Raw genomic sequence first — 23,775 nt, 5'->3', positions numbered from 1 at the left:
TTAACATCTTTTGTAAGTAATTTCAAAGAACAACCACAGTTTCTTATTCATTTGTTGCTGTGCTACAGCCCAGTATTCATGATAAGATTAAAAAAAAACAGAGTACAATACAGAGCAAAAGAATAGAAACTTTCAAAAATGCTTTATAAAAATAATAATAAAATAAAAATAATAAAAATCCAAACTTGAAATGCATTTTAAGATGTCTTATCTTTATATCATATTATACAGTAAATTCTTTCTCCTTTAACATACATAACCACCTGAAGCCATCTTGGAACAGATTCTACAAGAGACCTGATAATGTCACACGTTGTTTTGTCCCATATTTTTAACAAATCTTCCAGGGCTCGAAATACCGTCCGTCCGCCCGTCCTCGGCGGTCAAAAATTCCCCGCGGACGACAAATTTCTCGAATCTGACGTCCGCGAGAACGGCCATTTTCCCGTTGATGTTCGCGATACATTTTCAATTTTTGTTATCTTACAAGAGTCTAGCGCCTCACTTCTAAAATGACCCTAATCTAGAAATACAGAAGCATACTGCGTATGATGGAATTGATGTTTCCTCCGTCTGGGAGTACTGTAGCGGTTGAAAGGGGCTTTTCAGCAATGAACTTACAAAAAAACACATTACGTACTGGTCTTAAACAAGAAGCGTTAAACGCAATCATAAACATCTACCTAAATGCAAAACCCCTTTCAGATTTCTGTGCAGAAGCCTCTGTAAATCATTGGCTTAATTGTGGAACTGGCAAACGTCATATTTGATTCATTTAAAAAAACGCAGTACCCGCGGATAAATTGACATTCCAGATAACTTGACTTTTGTCATTTAAATTATTTCATAAAATAAATACTAGGTTACTATTAGTAACCTAGTATTTCTCTTATTATTGTATAATGTAATCCTAGTATTTGTAATCCTAGTAACTACTAATTCATTGTGCAATTTATATAAATATTTGTAATAAATGGGAGAAAATTATGTTTTTATTTATTTAGAAGCTACGGGTTAGTTTAAAATGAGGACGGGTACATTGTTGGACATGTCGTCCTCGGTGACGGGTAAAATTTCTGAGTTTTTCGAGCCCTGAAATCTTCTCTTCATTTTTTAACTGAGTATTTTTTTACTTTTTCAAATTTATTTTTTATTATTCCCCACAAAATTTCTATAGAACTGAGATCAGGGAGTGAAGCAGGCCACTTTAAAATATTTATTCCATTATCCTCAAGCCATTTTGCAGTTTGTTTTGAAGTGTGATGACTAACATTTTCTTGTGGTAACAAAAAGCAGTTAGATAATGTGTGCGAAATTTAGAGAAACTTTTGTTAACTTTTTAACAAAGTTTAAAAATGAAACAATTGCATTTTTAAGTTTCAAAATTACTGGGCCATAAAAGCATGCAATTACTTTAAATTAGGCATGCATTTCTACTTCTAAATTTAAGAACGGTTTTAAAAGGAAATGCAGAAATACACTTTTTACACTTTTAAACCATTCTATAGAGCAGCCAAATAAACAAGCAAATCATTAAATGAAATTAAATTTAATAAAATGCATGGCAACTTTTTAAACAGAAATGAGAGTTTGATTTAGGGCCATAAAATCAAAGACATTTATCAAGTTGATTCAAGCAGTCATTAGATTATTACTGTAAATCTTCATGCCCATTGTATTTGAACTATTATAAGGTCCTAAATTACATAAACAAGAAAGATAAATAATCTGCCTATATATAAAGGCTAATAAATTTCTAACACAGCTATTTTCTATTTTTTCTAATAGATATCAAATATAAGAAATTAATAAAACTTTCATAATTTTAATTAAATTTTATGATAGTATAAAAGTTAGATCATATGCTAATAAAATCTTAAAAGTAAATGCACAGAAACTTTTGTCGTGTGTATATTTGCAACTAATTATCTAAATGTATAACCATCAAAAAGGGAGTTAGCCCATGAGATCAAAAATCTAGTGAAGGGTGCCAATTTCATGTAAAACATCTAGAATCAAAAAATTGCTTTTGTCAAACCAATGTGTGAAATCATAATTTAATCTTACTTTCATCAGAACTTTTTTAGATTGTTCTCTTTGAAGTTGGTCCCCTTCCTCTTCTCTCGATTCTTCGTTGGGCTGTGATCTTTCTTTCAAATTCTAAAAAGATAGGTCCCAAGTAGAACAACAATTATTTTTATTTAACTAATATATGGATATAAAATAATATAAACACAACATCAGATACTTTTCACATTGTGGATAAAGGAGCTTAGGGAAAAAAATATGAAAATTAAGTGTACGAAAGAAGTAGTGGAGTGTTTGGGGTATAATTAAGAGGTTAAATATAGTTTTTAAATTCAGTTCAGTGCATGCTTAAAAAATGGGGATAATGTGGGTTTAATCCTGTACCAACAGTTGCAAAAGCAATATATTAAAATAAAATCGATTTCATTTTAGATAAAGCATACTTAATATTTTTAAAACTCCTTTATCAATATTAATGTTCTTTCCCTTGAATTAATTATGGTGCAAACAAATAATCTTAAAATAAAATTACAGGAAACTATAATTTTTTGAAACATATAAGCAAATATTTTAGTTCATGATAAAAAGAAAACAAGTAAATGCAAAAGTTCAAAGAATTTTTCTTTATTTTTTAATAGTCTCTTTTTGCCTCACATACATACATTAGATATAGTGTAAATAATTAACATTTGCATTATCAAAATAAATGCATGGCCACTATCACACAAACCAATGTGAAATTATTTTATAAAATCAACTTCTAAGATGTAGAAATAAATATTTTTATTAAAAACTACAAACTCAAAGGTAAGCAAAAACTAAAGATTAAGTACTCATAGATTGAATATTTTTGCATGTTGAATAAATATACTGGAGTAACACATATTATGACCTAATAAGCCAAAAACATTGAAACGATTGAACAATTTAGATTTTATCTATACATCGTAAACACACATTAAATATATAGTTTTAAATCAAATTTATACATACTAATTATCTAAGAGCTAGAAAGAACAATAATTAAAAAATCAAACCTCTAACATATCTTCTGTTACATCTTCTTGATTAATTGGAATCATTTTCAGATTTTGATATTCAGCAACATTGCGATTTCTCAGCATTAGGAGTTGAAATCTTTTATTGTTATCAATTTCATCCATGGAGCAAAATTCAAGTTCATCTTTGAAGGGCTCCAATCGAAAACATTCCAAACTATTTTCAGAATTATCTTCTTCTAAATTTAATTCCTAAAAAATATAAAACAGATTATTAACATTTTCAAATATACAGAATGTTCTGTAATCACGGCCTTCAATATATTATTTTAGACTTCAGAATCATAGTCAAAAAATGAAAATATGCACATTAGAGCTCTCAAAATGTTAAAGCAAAGAAAATACAAAACTTCTATCAAAATCTAAAATGTTATTATTAAGGACTAAAAATGCCAAAGTCTGCTAAGGGGGAAAACAGAAAGAAGTTGAAAACAAATTATTATAAACACTTCTAAGTTTCAGCACGTGAGCAAACTGGTTTTGAGACTTCTTCACTAGTAATTTGATAATGTTTATGTTTCTTCCAGGCTTAAACTTTTGTTTGTATTATGTATATTCTTTTTTCCTCACTTTTTGATAAAGATTCTTAAAATATATGTAATTAAAAGTGGTGGTTGTTGATCACCATGTATATTATAGAACAACATCAATCAATAATGTTACATTAAAATTGATCTCCACAATCCAAATTTAAAATAACACCAAAAATATTTTTCTGAAGAAATGTTACAATTTTTTTGGAGTTTCAAAGTAATTTTTAATTGTTATTCAAAACAAAACAATTTTCAGGATTAAAAATTGTTTATAAGGTATTGGAATTACATAACCTTTATTACACATTAATTATTGGCTAAATAAAGAATAGAAATTTCAAAAAATCTAAAGGTTGGAAATGACTACCTGGAAAAAATGAAAAAGTGCAGCATTTTCAGGATTGTGAGGATCCAGATTTGATTTTTTAATCCACTTGTGCAATTTATCGATGTCAGAGAAGTTTTCAGTGTTCAGGCATGATAAAGGATCTGCTTTTTTGCTTTCACTAAAACAAGCAAGGAATCTTAACCAAAATAAGGAAAAATTAGTAAATAAAATAGCTTTATCAATATCAAAAGCTTTATACAATACAATGAACAAGTGGATTTTGTACAAACAAACAAAAATTTAAAATACTTGGTCAACATAAAATAACAGGAGGTGTAAGTTTTAAGTAATGAAATGCAAAAAAAGTTTTTTTAAAAAAAAAAGAAGAATTTAGAATTAAGAAGCTCTAATAAGAAAATATTTGACGCTTCAAGCATAATGGATAATGAATAGAATATCAAAATGGCAATTATATTGAGTCACATTTGTACATTTTATTTTATTTTATATCCGTCGATGAACAATCGACCCAATTCGGGTTTACGACTACTAATGTTCAACTCTGTGGCCTTGTCATTTTGAACCAATCCAAAAGACACGGAAACTCCTGGATCAGTACCCCCAATTGATTTGTTATGTGAACTTCGCGAGTCTTCGGCCGGCGGGATCGATCCTACGACCTCTTGGACATGGGCCCAGTGCTGTACCAACCAGACTATCCCGGCCCACCCACATTTGTACATTTGTAAATAATAACAAATGCTACTTCTTAATAATGATGAAATAGTTTTTTTCAGCAGAAAATATGTATTCATTTATTCTGCCAGAAGCACAAAATTTTATCCCATTAGCACTTTTAGCTCGATTTTTTTTTTGTTTTTTTTGTTTCAAGAATTGTTTTAATCATTTTGTGTTTTTTATTCTATAAATATTCATATCTACAAATGTACATTTATTGATAAAACAAGTGAAACACTTTTACCAATATTTATCCTAAAGTAATGCTTTTGAGATTGAGCAAATGTAATCTCAAAAAAGACATGAAATATCTTATATTTGGATAAAGTTTCTAAAAAAAAGGTTGTTTCAGAACATAATTTTAAGAACTCCTAGAACATATTGTGTTTATTATTTGATAATATAAATGAAAAACATTATACAATATCTCTAATCATTTCTGTGCTTATAGGGTAGTTACACAGGATGATAATGATCCTAAAGTGTACACTTTCTTGATTTCATTATTGAAAAAGAATCTAAAAATGGGTAATAAAGATGATGAATGACGAATAAAATGTAAATTTCATAATGTAGAAATAAAAAGAAAAAACTCTTCACAATGACAAGAGATAGAGATTATGTTCAGGTTTAATATCATACAAATCAAAAAATTTAATTAAGAAAATACTTTATATTGCTGGCAAGTTTGGAAGGAGCCAAGACAACATCATCATCAGAGACACCCCACACAAGGCTACATTTGCAGGTTCCATTAGTTAATAAAAAGGTTTCACTTCCATCTTTAAATTTATGAGAAAAACCTGAAATATAATGCGTTATTTTCAAAAACTAGAATAAAAAATCTAAATAATATTACAATACAAGTAAATGCAAATGCAAGTAATATCACTAGTAATCAAAGTAAACCAAGCCAAACCTAGCAGTAAACCTAGCTTTTGTGAATAAATTTCTAAATTTCTTTAAAGAACACTTAATTAAATTATTAAATAAGACCAAAGAGACAATAAAGAAACATCCATATGCAGCTCAAAATTTCATTTTTGATATATTATACAGTTTTAAAACTGTTTTTTGTATCTAAATTTAGAGCCAACAACCTATGATATTAATGTATTTTATCATTATGTACTTAGTAAAATACTTCTACAGTTATTTGAATCAAATATACAAAAATTTTGCTTGTAAAAATTAAAGCCAAATGCAAAAAATAGATTTAAACTTGGAATTATCAACCAAATTTTCCTTCTTGAAATTGCTATATTTTAATAAATTTTTACAGAGAAAAACTACTTTTTTTCATTTAAATTAAATTTTATATTTTCCACTTGTTAGCTTAGAGAAAAAATCAAATTAAAAACCATTATTTAAAAAATTTGTAACGTTTTTATGTCAATTTTTGTTTTAGCTCTATGCAAAACAAAGTTAAAAATAACAAAAGTAAAAAGATTTAAAAAAAACACTGCTTTTTTAAAGTTTAATTGTTATTTGGTTCTAAAGCTATAAATTATGCTTGCAACGTTCAAGAAAAAATTGAAATTTGCATTGAAGTTACGTTTAGAGGTCCACTAACAATTTGAGTCCTTTAGTAAGTCAATTATACAAACAATGGCAATTATTTTATTTGTAGTGGTCAGAAAACAATAAAAACTTGTATTGTCACCCAGTATAAAGCTTCAGTTAAAATTTCATTTCTCGAGTTAATCTTAAATTGAGCTGAATTGTGTCTTATTGTGATGTTATCCCTTTGGTGATAATACTATATTGAATTCTGCTTGCATCAGTAAGGAAACGATTAAAGCTTGCACTATCATTAAGAACAAAGCTACAGTTACAATTTGAGCATTTTCGTAGATTATAAAGGGATCAAAATTTTGATTACAAAATTCCACAGTTATAAGCATGAAAAGAAGTTAATAGTTAAAAATATAGTCATGAATTCGTTCTACAAACTGCAATAAAATGAATGAATAAATTACCACTTCCAAGAGCATTGTATACTGGAGGATAAACTTTATCAGAGCTAAACTGGTGATCCACAAGTTTAGCATTTAAGGCAGTTTGAGAAAGAGTAGGAATAGGAACATACAACTCAGCTAACTGATTGCTATTCAAAAAGCTCTTTTCAAATACCTGAAGAAAAAGTTGATACTTTGAAAGTAATACATAAATTAAATTAACAAAAAATAAATTAATAATTGCACAGATAAATTGACTTTCAGCTCTTCTTTGTTTCTTTAGGTAATCAAACAGGTTTTGGATTTTTCATTCTCAGTTTTGTTTTATTAAATTTCATTTATTACATATAAAGTTTTTAGCATACTTTTTTACACAAAGTTGCTTCATATTTTATGAGATATGAATCCCATAAAAGGTTAACTAATTTATTTTTTTTAATTTTATCGTTCAAAAAAACAAAAAAGATATTATATCATATGAATAACAGCTATTTCGTTAAAGTTAGAATACAGCATTACAGTCAAGTAGGAAGATTTTTGTTTAAAAATTATGTATTAAATTTGAATAATGTTTCAGAAGTTATAACATGTAAAAAGTTATATAGAAATAAAAATAAAAATCATACTTTATTTGAAACTTTAAAATAAAATATTTATTTTTATTTCTGATAAAATATCATGTAATTCAAAAAAATTATAAATATTCAGAATATGATTACGCAATTTAGTGATTAAACACTCAGGTATGTTGATTTTCCTTTAAAGTATCATGCTTTAAATTTAAATAAATGTTTGGAAGTTAAAATCAGTAAAAAGTTACATAATTATATTAAAGAAAGAAAAAATATCCCCTCTTACTTGAAACTTTAAAATAAAATATGTATTTTCAGTTCTGTTCTGTCAAATCATCATGTAATTTAATATATTAGAAAAATTCATACATAAATGATTACACAATTTAATGTATTAACAAGGTATACATTAATTATGTAGAAAAAAATGTTAATTACAAGGCCTCTTAGATACACAATAAAATTCCTAATCTGTCTGGGTGTCAAGTTAATCAACAAATTCATAATACTCAGTATTTAAATCTTAGTATTCAATAAGTATTATAAGATAACCATGGTATATCACTGCATTAAAAACAATATACCTCTATCCGCAGACTTTGAGGATAGTGCACAATTTGAATTTTGAATATCTGTCCCCATACAGCTTTGAAATCTTGAGTTAAATTCCTACAGAAAAAGTAACAAAGCATTAGAAGAACTGTGAGTATAAAAAAACTTTTTTTATCATGCAATTTTTTGTAAAATAAAAAAATTCATACCTTTCGGAAGTTTCTAACACTTTTTTATCATTAAACATAATTTTAAAGTATATTTTCTGTTTTGAAACTGCACTTCTCCGTTGAACTTCATATCTATCTTAAAAGCAAAATATTCAGTATTATGAACTTAGAGGAGACTTTACGAATGTATTATGAAGAAAGATAAACAAACCTTGGACACTGATTTTCTGGTGTTATAGGTATATCATAGTCCACAGTTAAATGTAGTATTGGCTCACCTGAAAATAAAATATAAATTTAATCAATATATAATTTTTGTTCCATATGTTATAATTCTATTTAAACTAAATGATGTTAGCAAGGGAAACTAAATTGTAAACAAGTAGGACAAGTTGGAGTTGATGAAGATATATCTACAGTTATTGGGTATTTTAAAAAGAAATATTTTAGACTTGGATGTCGGTCTGGCCATTTAATGCATTGAGATAATTCCCAGAGGGATGATTTTGAAGTAAATAGTGAAGGTCCAAGAGAAAATATAATGATACTTGAAAACATAATTTCTTAATAAATTATATATAAAAGTTTCTAAAATACCAAGGAAGTCTCATTTAATATTTCAATAATATAGTAGAATTTCTTATAATTTTTTAGAAATTTAAGAATGATTTGAATCACTTTGGGTTGAACTAGCATGGGACAAGCCTTAAAAAGTCCTGGACAGATTTCTGATTACAATGAGGTACTGTTTAAAATTCAGATAGACAGTAGAGTACCACATTGAAACAGTTAATGAAAACATAGTTTAGATACAAAACCCAAACAAAAGAGAATACCCGGATTTCTTCTCATTTTAACAGCATTGCTTCTCAGTTTTTCTAAGGTAGTTGTAGAATTAAATTTGGGAACAGGTTTTGGTTTAGGAATTTCAGGCTCTGACAAAAGCTTTTCATCTTCAGCTTTTGTTGCCATTAGATCCTCGACCATTTCACTGTCATCTTCTAATTGTGAATCAGACTGTAGCTTTTCTCTCATTTCCTGCCTTTTGGTAGCTAATTTCTAAAAATAAGAAAGAAAAAAATATCTAAATTAGAAGAAGAAAAAATTTAAGCGGAAATTGCAAGCAATGGTTAATTGATCAAATTAAATATCATAATAAGAAAAACAGTATTCCTTATTCCAAAGTAGAAAGAGTCAGTTAGTATTAACGATAAAATTTTTAACAAATCACAAAATTTTGTTAAATAGTTCAATCAATAAAATAATTGTATCAAAGAGTGCAATAACCTTAAAAAAGCATTCAAAAATTTATTTGATATTTTAATTAATACTTTAATACTTTAAATTAACATTTGATGAAACTGTACTAATTTATGATAATTGATATTTTCTGCATCAGTAGTTTTAAATTCAAAATACTGTATTTTAGTAATAATAAAAAATAAAAAAAATATCTAGAAATAATAAAAACAATATCTAGTTATTAGAACTTACATCATAAATATATAATATGATAAAATCATTTTGCAACTATAAAAATAAATTTTCACAATTAAAAATTTTTTTATTTAATGTCAAACTCATTAATAAACAAATATTATAGTTTAATTTACAATTAATTTGTTTTTAAACCAATACCTTTAAAATATACCATTTTCTAAACTAATAAAGTGTATTATGCTTTAGTTGTTAAGTATATAGAGAAAATGAAAGATCTACACAGTCAACCAGAATGTTGGAAGGTAGAGTTCATAACTAATAAAATACATAAATAACCTTTTCTTCTTGTATTGAAATTTACTATGACCATTTTCAAATCAAATTTAACATAACACTATTTTATATTATAATGAAGATAAAGGCGAATAACTGTTAAAAACACCTGTTCAACTTCCCAAGACTTAAAAGAATAAAAAAAATATACTATTAGAATAATTTTTTAAAAAAAAATATTTTTTTAACTTAAAATCCTCTATTTGCATAACTTATTTTAAAAAAATAAATGAGTTACACAAATATTTGGTGAACCTGGAACAAAACTCTTTAAATAATTTAAAGTAATAACAAAGAAAAACTCATTTGTAATAGATTAAGTATAAATTTTGTTAACTACCAATGGCTATTAAGTATCTTTTATTGAACATTCTAAAAGTAAAATCAAAATCTAGTACAAGCAATGTTGAATCTGCAAATTTTCCAGTGAGAAAATGCTAAAAGTTCTAACGTTTTATAAATATTTTTTTTGAACAATATACAGAAGGGTTAGGCAAACTTTTGTTACATTTAGTTTAGAATAGTCCAAATCATAAAACTATAAACATTTTTAAGTTAAATTTTTCTGATTTAATTAAAATTCATATTAAATTAAAAAAAAACAGTTACAAAAAGCTAGTTCTTTTATATTTACACCATAATCTTGAAAGGAAAAGTGTGATTGCAGATGTGGATCCCTAGAGATGTGGATCCCTTTGACATTTTGCATTAAATATACCTGCAGTAAAGCAGAAAGAAATTATACTGCACACAGTGATTTTATCTTTTATCCAACTATGAGAGTGCAAAAAAATTTTAGATTTCATAAAAAATTACAAAAATAAATAAATTTTACAAGTAATTAAAAAATTTATTAATTTAAAATCAGCAAAATTCTTGAAAAATCAGAAATTCATAGAATATTTACCATTGCTTTATTCCTTTGCTTCCACTTGTTTAAGGCTTCTTCATATTCAGTAAAGAGTTTTCCAGAACTAGCTTCATAATCTTCCATTTCTTCCTCTAATTCATCTAACAGTTCTCTTTCCCATTCTTCTTTTTCAGCAGATTTATTGAGTTTTTCTCTGGTGGTCAAAAATTAATACATATTTAATTAAATAAAAAAATATTAAATGGAGGTAAACAATTTCTGGAAAGTTTAATTTCGACTTTATTAGATGGTTTAGTAGCACTGAATAACAGAAAATGAATAAATGTAATATAATTATATTTTGTATAGTTATATTATTTTGAATAATTATATTATCATTGTATTACAAATTTTTACTTTCATTAAATAAATAAATTGCATGAAATATCATTACTTTTTAATTCTAAAATATTTAAATAACTTAATATGAAATAAATATTTATGAAAAATCAATATCAACATCCTAATAAAATTGTAGGCTAAAAAGAATAACATAAAGCAATATAGCATTAGTGTAACTATTACTTTTATGGATTTAAGCATTTAATTAAACACAACTGTTATTTAATAATCAGTAATCAAGTTTAAACATTTAAAAACTAAGTTTCATAAACATAAGTAAACATAATTCTTTATGGGTAATTATGGCATACAATACCAAAAGCGGAAGGAAAACATTTTGATGTGACTGGTATGCACATCAATATGTGTATAAAATGCGTGTCTACAAAAAAAGGAAAGCCAAACTTCATATGTAAGCGAAAAAATAATAGTTTTTCTATTTCAGAAAAGTAAATGCTTTTTTTAGTGCTTATCAAAAAATTCATGAAATATACATGTAACACATACCATACAACAACTGCAGACAACAACTGATGCATACCACATAACAACTATAGACTACTGATACACACTACTGATACACACTATGTAACAATAGTAGGTATCAACTAATACGCATCACATAACAGCTGTAGGCAACAAGTGATGCATACCACATAACTGTAGGGAGCAACTGATACATATCACATAACAATTTTATTATATAGAAAGTTTAAAGATAAGAGTTTTCACACATTTAAAAATTTACACCACATTCAATTATCTAGTTTCTTCATTTAATTGAAAGAAAAGCAAAGTAAAAATGGTTTTTAATTAAAATAAAATAAATGTATAATATAATAAATGTAAAATATAATAAATGTAAAATATAATAAATGTAAAATATAATAAAATTATCTACCAAATCTTACTAACACCAAAGTATAGTTATGCTTTTGCATAAAAATATTCTCTTTTACTATATTTTCAACCTAATTGCAAAATATGCAATAAATTTCTTTACTTCCTTTTTTATGTGTATAAAGATCTTGTTCTTAAAACTATACAATTTCTACAATTAAGTCCAAAAAGTTTTTTTTATTTAACACACATTAAAAATCAAAATTTACTTAATGATTTTACAATCAAAATAGAGAGAATGAAATGTAAATCTGGACTTCTGAAGTTCAGATATTTTTTATCTACCAATTTATTCATTTAGAACTTTCTTAGATTTTATTTATTAGACTTTTTAATATCACTGATAATGTAAACTAAAAACTTACTCGTGAACAGTGAGATTTAAAGAAGTTGAAGTGAATCTCTGAGTTTTCCGACAATCTTTTAATTCTTCCCAAATATTTAATAAGCTTTTCCATAAAGTTTTTTGCTCAACTTCAGCTAAATCTCTAATTCTCTTTGTTTGCCTAAACATAAAAGATAGTAAAACAATTATAATTTAGATAAAATAAACGTCAATATGAAGTCTTATTGTTAGAAATCAAGTTGAATATCTAGTATATTAACATAAATGATACATATATAATTTTTAAAACACATAAGCAATAACAACATAATAATAATATGCAACACATAATTATTTTATGCAACACAGAATGCAACAGTTTTAAAACATTCAAAAGTATCCTTTTACAAGATTTCACACTGTATAAATAAATTTTTAACATGAATTTTAAAGTTCTAAACTTAAAAAATTATACAGTAACTATACAAACTTATACAGTCAATTGTGAAAACTGTTCTAGAAAACTTTACTAGAAAACAACATATTCCTTTGGCCCTTTTACATATTAAATAAATAAATTTCTTTTTAGTAAAGTATAGTAGGACTTCAAATTTTCAATCTCAATTTACTAAGCACAAATTATAAGCAAAATAGAACTTATAGTTCCAGATAAAAGCTTCTTTACATTATGAAGAAAAGTTTTTTTAAATATAATCAAGTGACCAATTTATAATACTTTCATTTCCTTTAGAAATTAAGTTCCAATTTCTATGGCTTACTTGAGAACTCAAAAAACTTATTGATTTTGTATAGTTCTGTTTTCTTTCTTTAGATACATTTAACACAATAAAAATAAATTTAAATTAACAGAAATATTTTTATATGTTTGTTAGCATGTTAGTTGAATTTTAAATTTATAGTAGATTAAAGAATATTTCAGTTTATGTAAAAATTAAAAGATATTTTCAAAAATTTATTAAATATAAAAACGAATGAAAGAGTAACAGCAGAATTACTTCCCTTTAGTGTATATTATATTTCTTCACTAAAAATACAGAATTCAGGTATAATAAAGAAATATAAATATAGAGATAGTGTAAACAATGTAAAGTAAAATAAATTATAAAGTTTTAAAAGCTTCTATACCTTATATCTCTCTCATACTGCTTCAAACGCAGTTGTCTCTCCTGATTAACAGTTGTCTCCTGCATGTCCTTCTGCATAGTATTCTTTAAATTTGTGACAGCAGTTCTTAAGGCTTTCAACTAAAAAACAAAAAACATTTAAGGCAGTTTTAAAGAATAAATACTTATTACTTACATCACCTTAATTTAGTATAATGACAATTAGAAAAAACATTAAATAAAATACTAATGACATTATTTTCAATTACAAATAACAAAAATAGTAAGGCAACAGGCCATTGTAGGTCAGGGGTTCATGAAGGTTAAGGCCCTACATTTTCATGACATACAACATGATTGAGGTAACATGATCAGCGTTGCGCACAGGCTACTTTTACCTCCAAGACAAGTTGGTACCCTGAAGCTGAGAAGGCTTCAAGCCACCTCTGGGAATTGAAACTTCAGTCCTTCACATTGACAGTTCAATAAAACTATTAAAACTATTAAAGGGTGTTAAACTATTAAGGGTGTAAAACTATAACAAATTTAAATATGTTTTATCTTAACTATATATCTCACATTATAAGTAAAATAACCTTTTGCTTCAACACATTTACAACATCTTTCTTCACATTGCTTAAATGTTTCTCATACATTTGAACCAAACGAGCCTCTAGCACATGTTCAGTGCTAAAAAGTGGGTGATGTAAAAAGGAGATTGATGAAATATCTAAATCTAGTTGAGAAGTTCTGTTTTCCTGACTAGTCAATGTCTGCTTGTCTATACTGAGTGAGGCCTAGAAAGAAAATATAAAAGATTGCTATGATATAGAACAAATGAATTTGAATGAAAAGAAAAATGCTTTTAACACTAATGCTATTTTCAAAGAAAAAAAAGCAATTTTATTAGAAATTTAAAGCAGCATGCTATTCAAAACAAAATAACTATTCATTTTTAAATTCAGAAATAAAAAATGCACTGTAAAAATTATTAAGTTTAATTTTTAGTAGAAGAAAGATATTTTTTTAAACTAATAATAATAACTAATAATTCATAATTCGGCACATAAATAAACTAAATATTTGTAAAGAATTAGAATTAACAAAACATGATACAATTATTTCAGCATAATAATTATTGCTTAAAACCTATAAAAAAATTTGCAATTTTTAATAATCATTAACAATATTTTTTTTATATTCTGATACATATAATGTTATAAAGAAAGATATATAGATAAAAAAATTTTCAAAAAAGTATTTAAAAAAATGTTCCTATTCAGAGAGCTCTCACCTTAACGTATTCCAGATCTGGAAATGAGTCAATACTATCAGTAGGCATAGGGCGAATTGGATTTTGGTAGACAGGATTAGACAACATTTTCATGCAACCATCTTCTCCAAACCATTGGAACTCCTAAATAAATACAACAAACAAATCAATTTTTAACTTCGGCATAGTAAAAATTAAAATATACATTTTAATGCTCTTAAAATAAATTGCAATGAAAAAAATTAAGGAAAAAAAGAGCATGACTGAAAAAAAATCATTCTGAATGACAATTGAAAAACATTGAAGGAGGGAATGTTACAGTTGTTACAAAAACAGTTTTCCACAACATCAGTGTATATAACTCTAAAATTTAACAACTCTCAATTTTAATATTTTATTGCTATTCAGTTTGGTATTTAAAAAATTTAAATAAAACTCAACTACATTTTAATATAATTTAATTTAATCTTACTCTGCCAAACATCTACTGCTTCTGCTCTCTATAACAAGGAATATTTATTTCAAAAAACGATTTATAATACAATTTATGAAATCAGTAAGGAGAAATTTCAGCACACATGCAAAAAATATATATATATACAATTGTTATAAAATAGTTAGTAAAGAATAATAGATTGGAGTTATAGAGGGGGGGGGAATTCAATGCAACAAACATAAGCTTTATATTCATATAATAAAAAAATTTAAATGAATTTTCCTCACAATAAAATTACAAGAAAAAAGTATTGAAGCATCTTTAAAAAAAGTAAAGCTATTTTTCAAGAAGATGCATTTTAAGAATTAGATGCATACATTCTCAAAAGAAAAAAGGATAATTAAACTCAAAACAACATAAAAGAATACAAATACATTTCTTTCTTTTATAAGAAGGGGTAACAGAAATAATATATGAAATGTATAATATATGATCTAAGATACTTTTATTCTTCAGTAATGAGTTTTTCTAAGAACAAGAATTCAAACAATGCAAGCAAAATTTTTATATAATTAACCTTTCTTTTAAGAAATGAGAAAAAACACTTAACATAGCAGGGACTACGCTATTACATCAAATTATTTTAATATATTTAAGTGGAACTTAAAAATATCACAAATTATCTTTTGCATAATTAAACTATATTTTAGTACATTATTTAGAGAATAACAAAAATTACCTTTTGCGTAACTAATCTATTCTCCAATTTATTAACATTTCGTGTAGGTACTTTTGGTCTTTTAGTCAAGAAGAAACCTTCATCTGCCAAACTTCTGGCTTCAGCACCCTCAGGCAATTTCATTTTTATAGGAACTATCAATACATAAAATTACATAAAGTATTTAATTTAAACAATAGCATACATTATTAACTGTCTACATTAGAAAATGGATTAAAATACAGCATGATTGATGGAATATAATAAAGTTTAATGACCCAAGATACAAAAGTAACATACTGTCTAAAACTTAAAATACATTAAATACTCAAAATAAGAAAATCACAAACAACCATAAACTAAGCCTGATGTGAAATTAAATTATAAAAAGTGGGAAACAAAGACAATAAAGGAAAAAGTTTACCCGTGTGAGTCATGAAATTTGTATAAGTTGAAGCAGCAAAAGGGACAAAGTAACAATGAAAAGTTGATGAAGATTTGTTTTTGAAACAAATAATAGTTAGAAAATATATTAAAGACAGATAATTCAATATCAATTGAAAAAATATAAAAACATTTTTAAGTTGATAATCTAACAACAGTTATATTAGTTCACAACTTGTTTAAATCAGTATTAATTCATACTGATAAAAAGGAATAAGACACTTAAAGGCAGGTGTATAGGGTATTCAGAAAAGAACAGGTAGCATAGAACATGCCAAAACAAGCTTATTTTACAAAACGTTTCACAGATTTAAATCAAAAGTCAATATTATAAATTTTTTTTACAAAAATTGTCCCAAGAAAAACACTTTTTTCTTACAGGAAAATTCCTTTTTATAATAGATACCTGCAGTTGACATAAGCCACGTAGTCTTAACAACACAAAAATATTAATTAAATAATGTTAATTAAATAATGTTATTAATTAAATAATTAATGTTAATTAAATAATGTTAATTACAATAATGTTTCCTTTTAAAACATAGTGAAACCGCCAGGAAAGGCAACCTCTTTGTAGCGACCACCTCTATTTACGACCACGTTTGGGAGGCATGGAACTTTACATTGATTTTGCATTGAAGAAAACCTTTAGGAGAGACCATCAAAACCTCTCCCAGCTACCGGACAAACCTCCACATCAAATGCAAAAACTCCAAATATGGTAACAAGAAAAATTACAAAAATAAAAATTATTAATAAAGCAAACAAGTAGATTCAAATGTATTCAAAATATTTGTGAGTGTATTTTATTTAGAGAGCCCTTTTTGACGATTGTAGAAAGAGCTTGACAGCCTCGTGTTACAGCCAGAGTGCACTAGAGACAAAGGTATCACTGATTTAGCTTTAGAGTTAGAAGTTAAATAAGAAAAAAAAAATTTCTTAGGAAGCATTAAGCGTCTCAAACAAACCTCTCATTTTTTTATGTAACCTAAATTTCATGATATGATGCAAACTTAAATAAAAAATATAATTGTTTATTTATGTAGAATAGTTCTATCATTCACAATTTGTAAATTTACACACAATTATATCAATAGGGCTGATTATAACTTATGCTGATTGATCCGGTATTCATGATGGCTTCTAAAGTGGCATTTTAATGCCAAAAACGACACTGAGTAAAATTAAAATCACTTGAAAAAATCATATCAATCACTTTTGATAACATTTTTAAGTCAATAAAATAACCACTAAGAATAACCAACCTCCATTAACGATAATTTTACTGTGTAACATTGAGTGGTCGCTGCTGAGAGATTTCCCTGAAATAGGAAGTTTTGTACTTTGATTCCTTAGTTTTACTTTTTGAGATATTCTAGTGAATTATTTTAATCAAATTTGAGCATTACGTAAAAATATGTGACAAAAAAATTTTTTTTAATTATTATTATTACTAACTAGCCTAACAGGGTTTTTTCCCCCTTTTTCAAAAACTAGGAATGAGTTATTTAGAAAAATGATTGCCAAAGCATGAAATTCCAAATTTAAAAATAAATTCCACATAGTTTCAGAAATTTTTATTTTTTTACTCATAGTTTTAAAACAAAAAGAGGATGATTTGTTTTCTTCTAGACACCAAAAATGCGTTTATAAACTGTGCATCTTTAGTGTCTGAAATAAGAATAAATTCAACATTTATGCTTCAAAAATGTTCGAAATAAATTGCCTTATATGAAAAAGATATTCAATAAGGAAATGTAATAAAAATGTGAATCAATTATAAAATACTTAATTAAAATCTTAAGGTACCTGACAGTTAAGTCAATTCAGTAGAAAAATGATTGAAGAAACAATAAATAATGATTTTCTTTATGTTGATTCTATGCGAAGTATTATAACAAAGAATGCAGTAATAAAATATAGCTGAATTCATTTACCAGAAAGATTTTCAATTCACAATATAAAGTTTCAAAACTTCAGCATGATATTAACAAAAAAAGCTTATAAAATTTAAACATAAATTAAAACATACTACAAAAAAATGCAAATTACATCATTATTATAACATCATTATTACAATAATATTTATCGCTATATTGAAAAATGACTGTTTAAATGCCATTGAGAAAAAAAATTTGCTATAATGTATAAAAAATAATTCACCCACATTATATTTTAAAAAAATAACTTAATTTCCAACTTTACTTTTTTTTTTTTAATTAAAAGAATTCAATTTTTTAATTATAGATTTAATGAAAATATTTAAAAAAAATTATATTACTAAATATCAAAGACCTTTAAAATATTAATATTTTAAGAACATTGTTGTCACCAAAACATACCAGGTTTATATGAAGGGTGAAAAAATGAATTCTTCTCTTTTTCAATTTTCAGAGTGAAGGGAATATATGAAGGACGCTCATGATCAACAATATCAACAATTTGAAATTTTTCTTGCAATTCTCTTTGAATGAGATTTATGGAATCTGTTTAAAGGGAAAAAAATGTTTTAACATTCTGATGAAAAACAAAAAAAACATGATGAAGTAAAAAATATTACACAAAATTTAACCTTTAATTTACTAAGAAACATTTTGAACAATAAAAGAAAAATAATATGAATAACTTTTGAATAGCTAATTGGCTTACACTAATCTGTACCAAACAATAATTTAAATAAGCTTAACAACCACTTGATTCACATATTTGTAGATTGTATTAACTTATTTTTAAGAAAAACTGAGCTGTATAGTCGTTTAACTTTTTTATTTTTTTATTATAAGTATACTGATTCAATTGATTAATAAATTATTGAAAATATTTACACTATAAATAAAAGACAACCAATTCAACACTAGATAAATTCATTTAAATTAAAACATTAAATGATCAACAATGATTCGATAAATTATTGGGAAGCATAATTTAAATTTCAAAGCTGATAAGATCTTTGTTTCATTAATATAAAATTAATGAATGGAATGTTCAGTGAAAATTATATTTACATTGATAAAAGCATAATACATAATTTTTATAGAAGAAATGATGAAAAATTCAAGTAGAGATAAATAACAATGAAAAATGAAATGCATTTTAAATAAACAAAAATTTGCATATAAGCCAAGTACAATATGGGATACATGATATAATATGATTATTAGTTAATAACAAAAGCATTAATAATTTTCAGAAATTCATCTGATATTTAATAAATGATGTTTAAATAAATAATAATTTAAATAAATGATAAAAAAAAATTATCATACTACTGGATTAAACTTTAAGAAAATTACAGTAAACAAAATTATGGCCTATGGCTGTTTTTTGAAGGCCTTGATGCTTTTTAGCAATTAATATACTATTTTCCTAATTGCTGCGAGCTTGTAACAGTTACTCGTGACTGTTAGGTCAACTTTCCCCTATCTTTGACTATGCTTATTTTGAAAATGGCACAAAACGTCGATATGGAGATAAGCCACAGTTTTTCAAAAATGAAAAGCATTTGTGGTCTAGTTTTTAATAATTAAAATCCAATGCTGCATTATCTGGGCTCATAAAAATTTTTAAAAACTGAGAATAACGCATTTATTTTGATAATTTTCATATAAAAATGCCACCAAATTGGTGATTTTTAAAAAAGTTTGCTAACTTTTAAAATATTTAAGTTATTTGTCCGTTTAAAAGCCCAGATAATTCTTCATTGCAAGATGTTATATATAGTTTAAAAATTATAGCTTTACTTCAAGTATCAGGCACTTAAATTATGGCCTTTTTTATTTTCCTTGGTGAAAGAGATTCGAAAAATCATGTTAAGCTAATAAATCTAAATTTAATGAACAGCTCTTGCATGACAGTTAACAAACCAGTATCTTCCTGTGATGTTCCATCAGTTTCAATATTTTCAGAAGGCACAATTTTTGGTTCTGGTTCAGCTTCCCATTCTCGTACGAAAAAATCATATTCATCAATTTCATCAGCTTCAGGAGGCAATTCTATAATCTTATCAGCTTCCTATTTAAACGAGGAAAATTTGAAGGAAAATAATCATCTTATAGGTCTCCACAATACAATTTGACAAGCAAAAATTCTTCAATTTCAAAAATTAATAAATTAGACTTACATCTTCAATAGTAGAAGTTGGAACTTTAACTGGAGATTCTTCTTCAATCTAAAAACAAAATTTATAAATCTTCTATTATGAAAAATTATATTTAGAGTTAAACCATTATACTAAAAAAATACTTAGAATAACCTTATACCTGGTCATGTGAAGTTGACTCTTTTAAATCATAAAGCTTTTTGGTTTTTCTAGGTGGTGGGAGGGGTCTTAGAGCATGAACACTATCACCTAAAATTTCATATTAAGTGTTGATTATTGTTTGAAAATTAACTGGAGAAGTGAAAGATGAAAACATAATGAGCTCAGCCTCAAGAAGCTCCTGAGTTAATTGGTGCTAAATTAATTGAGAGCCTAGCATTTCAAAGGAAGCCATAAACTAATGTGTTTTTTTTTTTTTAATTGAAAAACATAAAAATTTTGAAATAATTAATTATTTTGGATGCATATTGGCAGAAAATGAGAGGGAGTGATTAGAGTTATTACAAAACTTGTACTGATTTTGCTTCTAAATTGTTAAAGTAACTCTGCATCTAATATCTAACCACAAAAAAAATAAAGAAAGAAAAATCAGACATAACATAATTAGAAATATAAATCAGTAATTATATTTAGGTAAACTAACCAAAAATAAAAACAATTGCAATTTATAAAAAGCATAGATCATGTATACTACTTTTTAATATGAAAAATTCAAAGCACATGTAAGTAAGATAAATAAAATAATAATAAAAAAATAATTTTAAAAACTATATACATAAAAAATGACCCTATTGCATCCTAAATGCTCCAATTAATTAAAATTATCAAAAATATAATTGCTTTGGAATCAAATGATAAAAAAGAGTAAACTAATGTATGACTTACGCTGCTTGTACAAAGAATCTTGCAAAGAAATTTTATCTAAAGGTGGAAGTGGTAACTGCCGCTCAGTGATTTTAGGCAAAATTTTAGGTAACATTTTAGCTGCATCCTGCTTAATGATTGACTCTTCATCCGGCACAGGTTGTATAGCTTCAAAATCAAAGTTTTGTTCTTCAGTAGATGACTTTGCCCGTTTCTAATAAAAGTTAGAAGTAACTAAAATAAAATTTAACTTTTCGAATAGTTAATTAAATTTTTAAAATCATAAGAGAATTAATTAATAAAATTAACAATTTGAAATAAAATCTGTGACACAATAAAAAAAAAGTTTACAATGGTAATATAAATTAATTTTTATAAGAATAGTGTAATTTTTACATAGAAAAAATATTCCTAATTATGTTAAAATCCTGCTCCATGTTAAATAATATACATTAATTAGTAATTTTAACTTTCTGAAAGCTGAATTTGATATTTGTTATAATCATATAAAAAATTAAAACCCACCTCCTTAAGTTTTCTTCTTTTCTTTTTCAATTCTAATTTCAAGCTCTCAGAAAGCTCAGATGTTACCTAAAAATAAAAAGTTTTTGAAATTAAGACAGAAATAAAACAATTGCTAATGAAAGTTGCATTAAAATCATGTATATGACTGTATGAGTTTAAGATAACAGTGAAGTAAGTTTAATTTTGTGATAAGGTAAAACGACAATTGCCATAGTTTAAAAAATACACGTATTTAATGAGATTCGTAACCGGGAAATAGTAAAAATAATTTCTAAGTAATGGACAATACAAAGTCAATAAAGTTAAAATCGAAAGATATCCCTATATAATCCTTAAATTTTGTAGTACTTTGATTATTTATGAGAGAAATAGAATTATATACCAAACAAATACATACGTCTCAAATAACTATTTAAAAAAAACTTTTTTCTTATTTTTCATAGAATTATAAAATGAAAATATGTTTGTCGACCTATTGCAGTTGTATTTTATAAACAAATAAACAACAAAAAGTCATGTGAAGTCATTCAAGACTTATTAAACAAAGCGAATAATTTTTAAGGTCAAAGTTTTTACCCCTTTTAAATAACTCATAAACTTACAAAATAATCTTCATTACTTACAAAACAATGTTTACATTTTATTGGTTGCTATCAAGAATCTCAGAGTCTAGAGACATGTGGAGAATATGTTTCTTTTATTACAAAGAATTAAAAATATATCCATATGACTGTCAGACTTTGTGGTCCGAGGCGAGAGTGTAGATGAACAGCAAATCTGCCAGTAAAATGCTTCCCCAACTAGCATTTTGATTACTACAATACCAGTCTATCACTTAAGATATTATGTGTACTCTTTCTTCATGCTTCTCACTGTTATTTATATACAAGAGAGAAAATAATATACTAGTAAAACTTAGTCAATAATGACTTTAGGAGAAATTAGAAACACCATAAGTGAGATTATTAATAAAACCTCTGAGTTTCATATGGCAGTCAAAGTGGTCTTGATATTTTTAATCCAGCCATGCTCAATAATGGTGACAGATTTTGGTGGTATTTCTTTAATAGCTTGAATATTAATTAAACCCTTAAAATCTTAATTAATATAATAATATTTTACATTTCATATAGACAAGGATTCAAAAAGTCTACATTGAGGATAGTCATAACAGAAAGACTTATATTTTTTGCCTATTAAGTTACATTCCAAAAAATTAACCAGAAAAAAATTACTATTTTTAAACAACATGAAAAATAAACTAATAATATTTATGTATGCTTATGTCAAAAGAAGGACTTGAAAAGAGAAACATTAATATCAATAAAAATTACCCTATTGACCCAAAAAAAATTTAATTATAAAGTCATGAAAGTACCTAAGTATAACTAAATCTTACCTCTACAGTAGCTTCAATCTTTCCCTCCGGTATCGAGGACATTTTAAGCCTCTGAAAAAAAGGCCATTTTTACAAAGTAAAACTATTTATTTCCCCTACACATAACAATAGAAATTATTTTTTTTAATTTTGATTTAAAAAAAAATAAGGAAATGAAAAACTTAAACAAATCAACATCAAGCAACATCAACACAAAGACAAAAACAAATTTATCTGGCGTTAAAAGCTTACACATTCATATAGAATAAATAACATAGATTAGGAAAAGATGAAGTACCGATGCATAAATTTCAAAACAATCGCATAATTTTCATGTATAATTCCCTTTATAGATAATGCAAAAAATATTATTTACAAAACAAATCACCGGTATGTTTCTGTGATCACCATGACAACCCAAGACTTAAAAGTTGAGTTGCACAAAGCAAGTTCAGTTAACAAATAAAACAAGGCTTCTCGATTCATAGATGGCGCTAAAAACACTAATGAAATTAGATTTCCAATCTGATCAAATTGATTGTTTGAATACCCTGAAAACTTCTAAAACTTCAAATGTATTGGTACTATTTTTATTATGAAATAAAAATTAAAGGGTTAGAAAAATTATTTGTCTCAAACAACGAAATGAAATCTTAAGGCATCTATCTATTCAAGCTATTTTATGAAGAATAAATAAATTATGGTTAAGATTTTCAAATAAATTTCA

General features: G+C 25.8%; 1 protein-coding gene across 2 annotated transcripts in view; it reads right to left on the bottom strand.

Annotated features, from left to right (window-relative positions):
• Positions 1 to 23,474, bottom strand: part of Cc2d2a (Coiled-coil and C2 domain containing 2A) — a 42,754-nt gene extending 19,280 nt beyond the window's left edge. The window contains exons 1-23 of one of the 2 annotated variants that reach the window (XM_043042149.3): positions 23,347 to 23,474; positions 23,070 to 23,120; positions 21,671 to 21,736; positions 21,167 to 21,359; positions 20,442 to 20,530; positions 20,303 to 20,350; positions 20,046 to 20,193; positions 18,525 to 18,668; positions 15,760 to 15,893; positions 14,606 to 14,728; positions 13,908 to 14,108; positions 13,334 to 13,452; positions 12,228 to 12,368; positions 10,618 to 10,774; positions 8,774 to 8,996; positions 8,149 to 8,215; positions 7,977 to 8,069; positions 7,800 to 7,884; positions 6,665 to 6,818; positions 5,356 to 5,488; positions 3,987 to 4,125; positions 3,066 to 3,278; positions 2,068 to 2,160 (exon numbers count right to left, since the gene is read on the bottom strand). In XM_043042149.3, the coding sequence (XP_042898083.2) occupies positions 2,068 to 2,160; positions 3,066 to 3,278; positions 3,987 to 4,125; positions 5,356 to 5,488; positions 6,665 to 6,818; positions 7,800 to 7,884; positions 7,977 to 8,069; positions 8,149 to 8,215; positions 8,774 to 8,996; positions 10,618 to 10,774; positions 12,228 to 12,368; positions 13,334 to 13,452; positions 13,908 to 14,108; positions 14,606 to 14,728; positions 15,760 to 15,893; positions 18,525 to 18,668; positions 20,046 to 20,193; positions 20,303 to 20,350; positions 20,442 to 20,530; positions 21,167 to 21,359; positions 21,671 to 21,736; positions 23,070 to 23,111 (2,805 nt within the window). In that variant the 5' untranslated portion in view covers positions 23,112 to 23,120; positions 23,347 to 23,474. Of the gene's footprint in view, positions 1 to 2,067; positions 2,161 to 3,065; positions 3,279 to 3,986; positions 4,144 to 5,355; positions 5,489 to 6,664; positions 6,819 to 7,799; positions 7,885 to 7,976; positions 8,070 to 8,148; positions 8,216 to 8,773; positions 8,997 to 10,617; positions 10,775 to 12,227; positions 12,369 to 13,333; positions 13,453 to 13,907; positions 14,109 to 14,605; positions 14,729 to 15,759; positions 15,894 to 18,524; positions 18,669 to 20,045; positions 20,194 to 20,302; positions 20,351 to 20,441; positions 20,531 to 21,166; positions 21,360 to 21,670; positions 21,737 to 23,069; positions 23,121 to 23,346 lie in introns of both variants that reach the window. The other variant, XM_087164250.1, reaches the window with a different exon arrangement.
• Between the last annotated feature and the right edge of the window lie 301 nt (positions 23,475 to 23,775).

The sequence above is a fragment of the Parasteatoda tepidariorum genome, chromosome 1 (assembly GCF_982258835.1).
Source record: "Parasteatoda tepidariorum strain Cologne lab strain chromosome 1, Ptep-v5.0, whole genome shotgun sequence".
Lineage (NCBI taxonomy): Eukaryota > Metazoa > Arthropoda > Arachnida > Araneae > Theridiidae > Parasteatoda > Parasteatoda tepidariorum.
The sequence above is the reverse complement of the archived record's forward strand: the minus strand, read 5'-3'. Positions and strand labels throughout refer to the sequence as shown.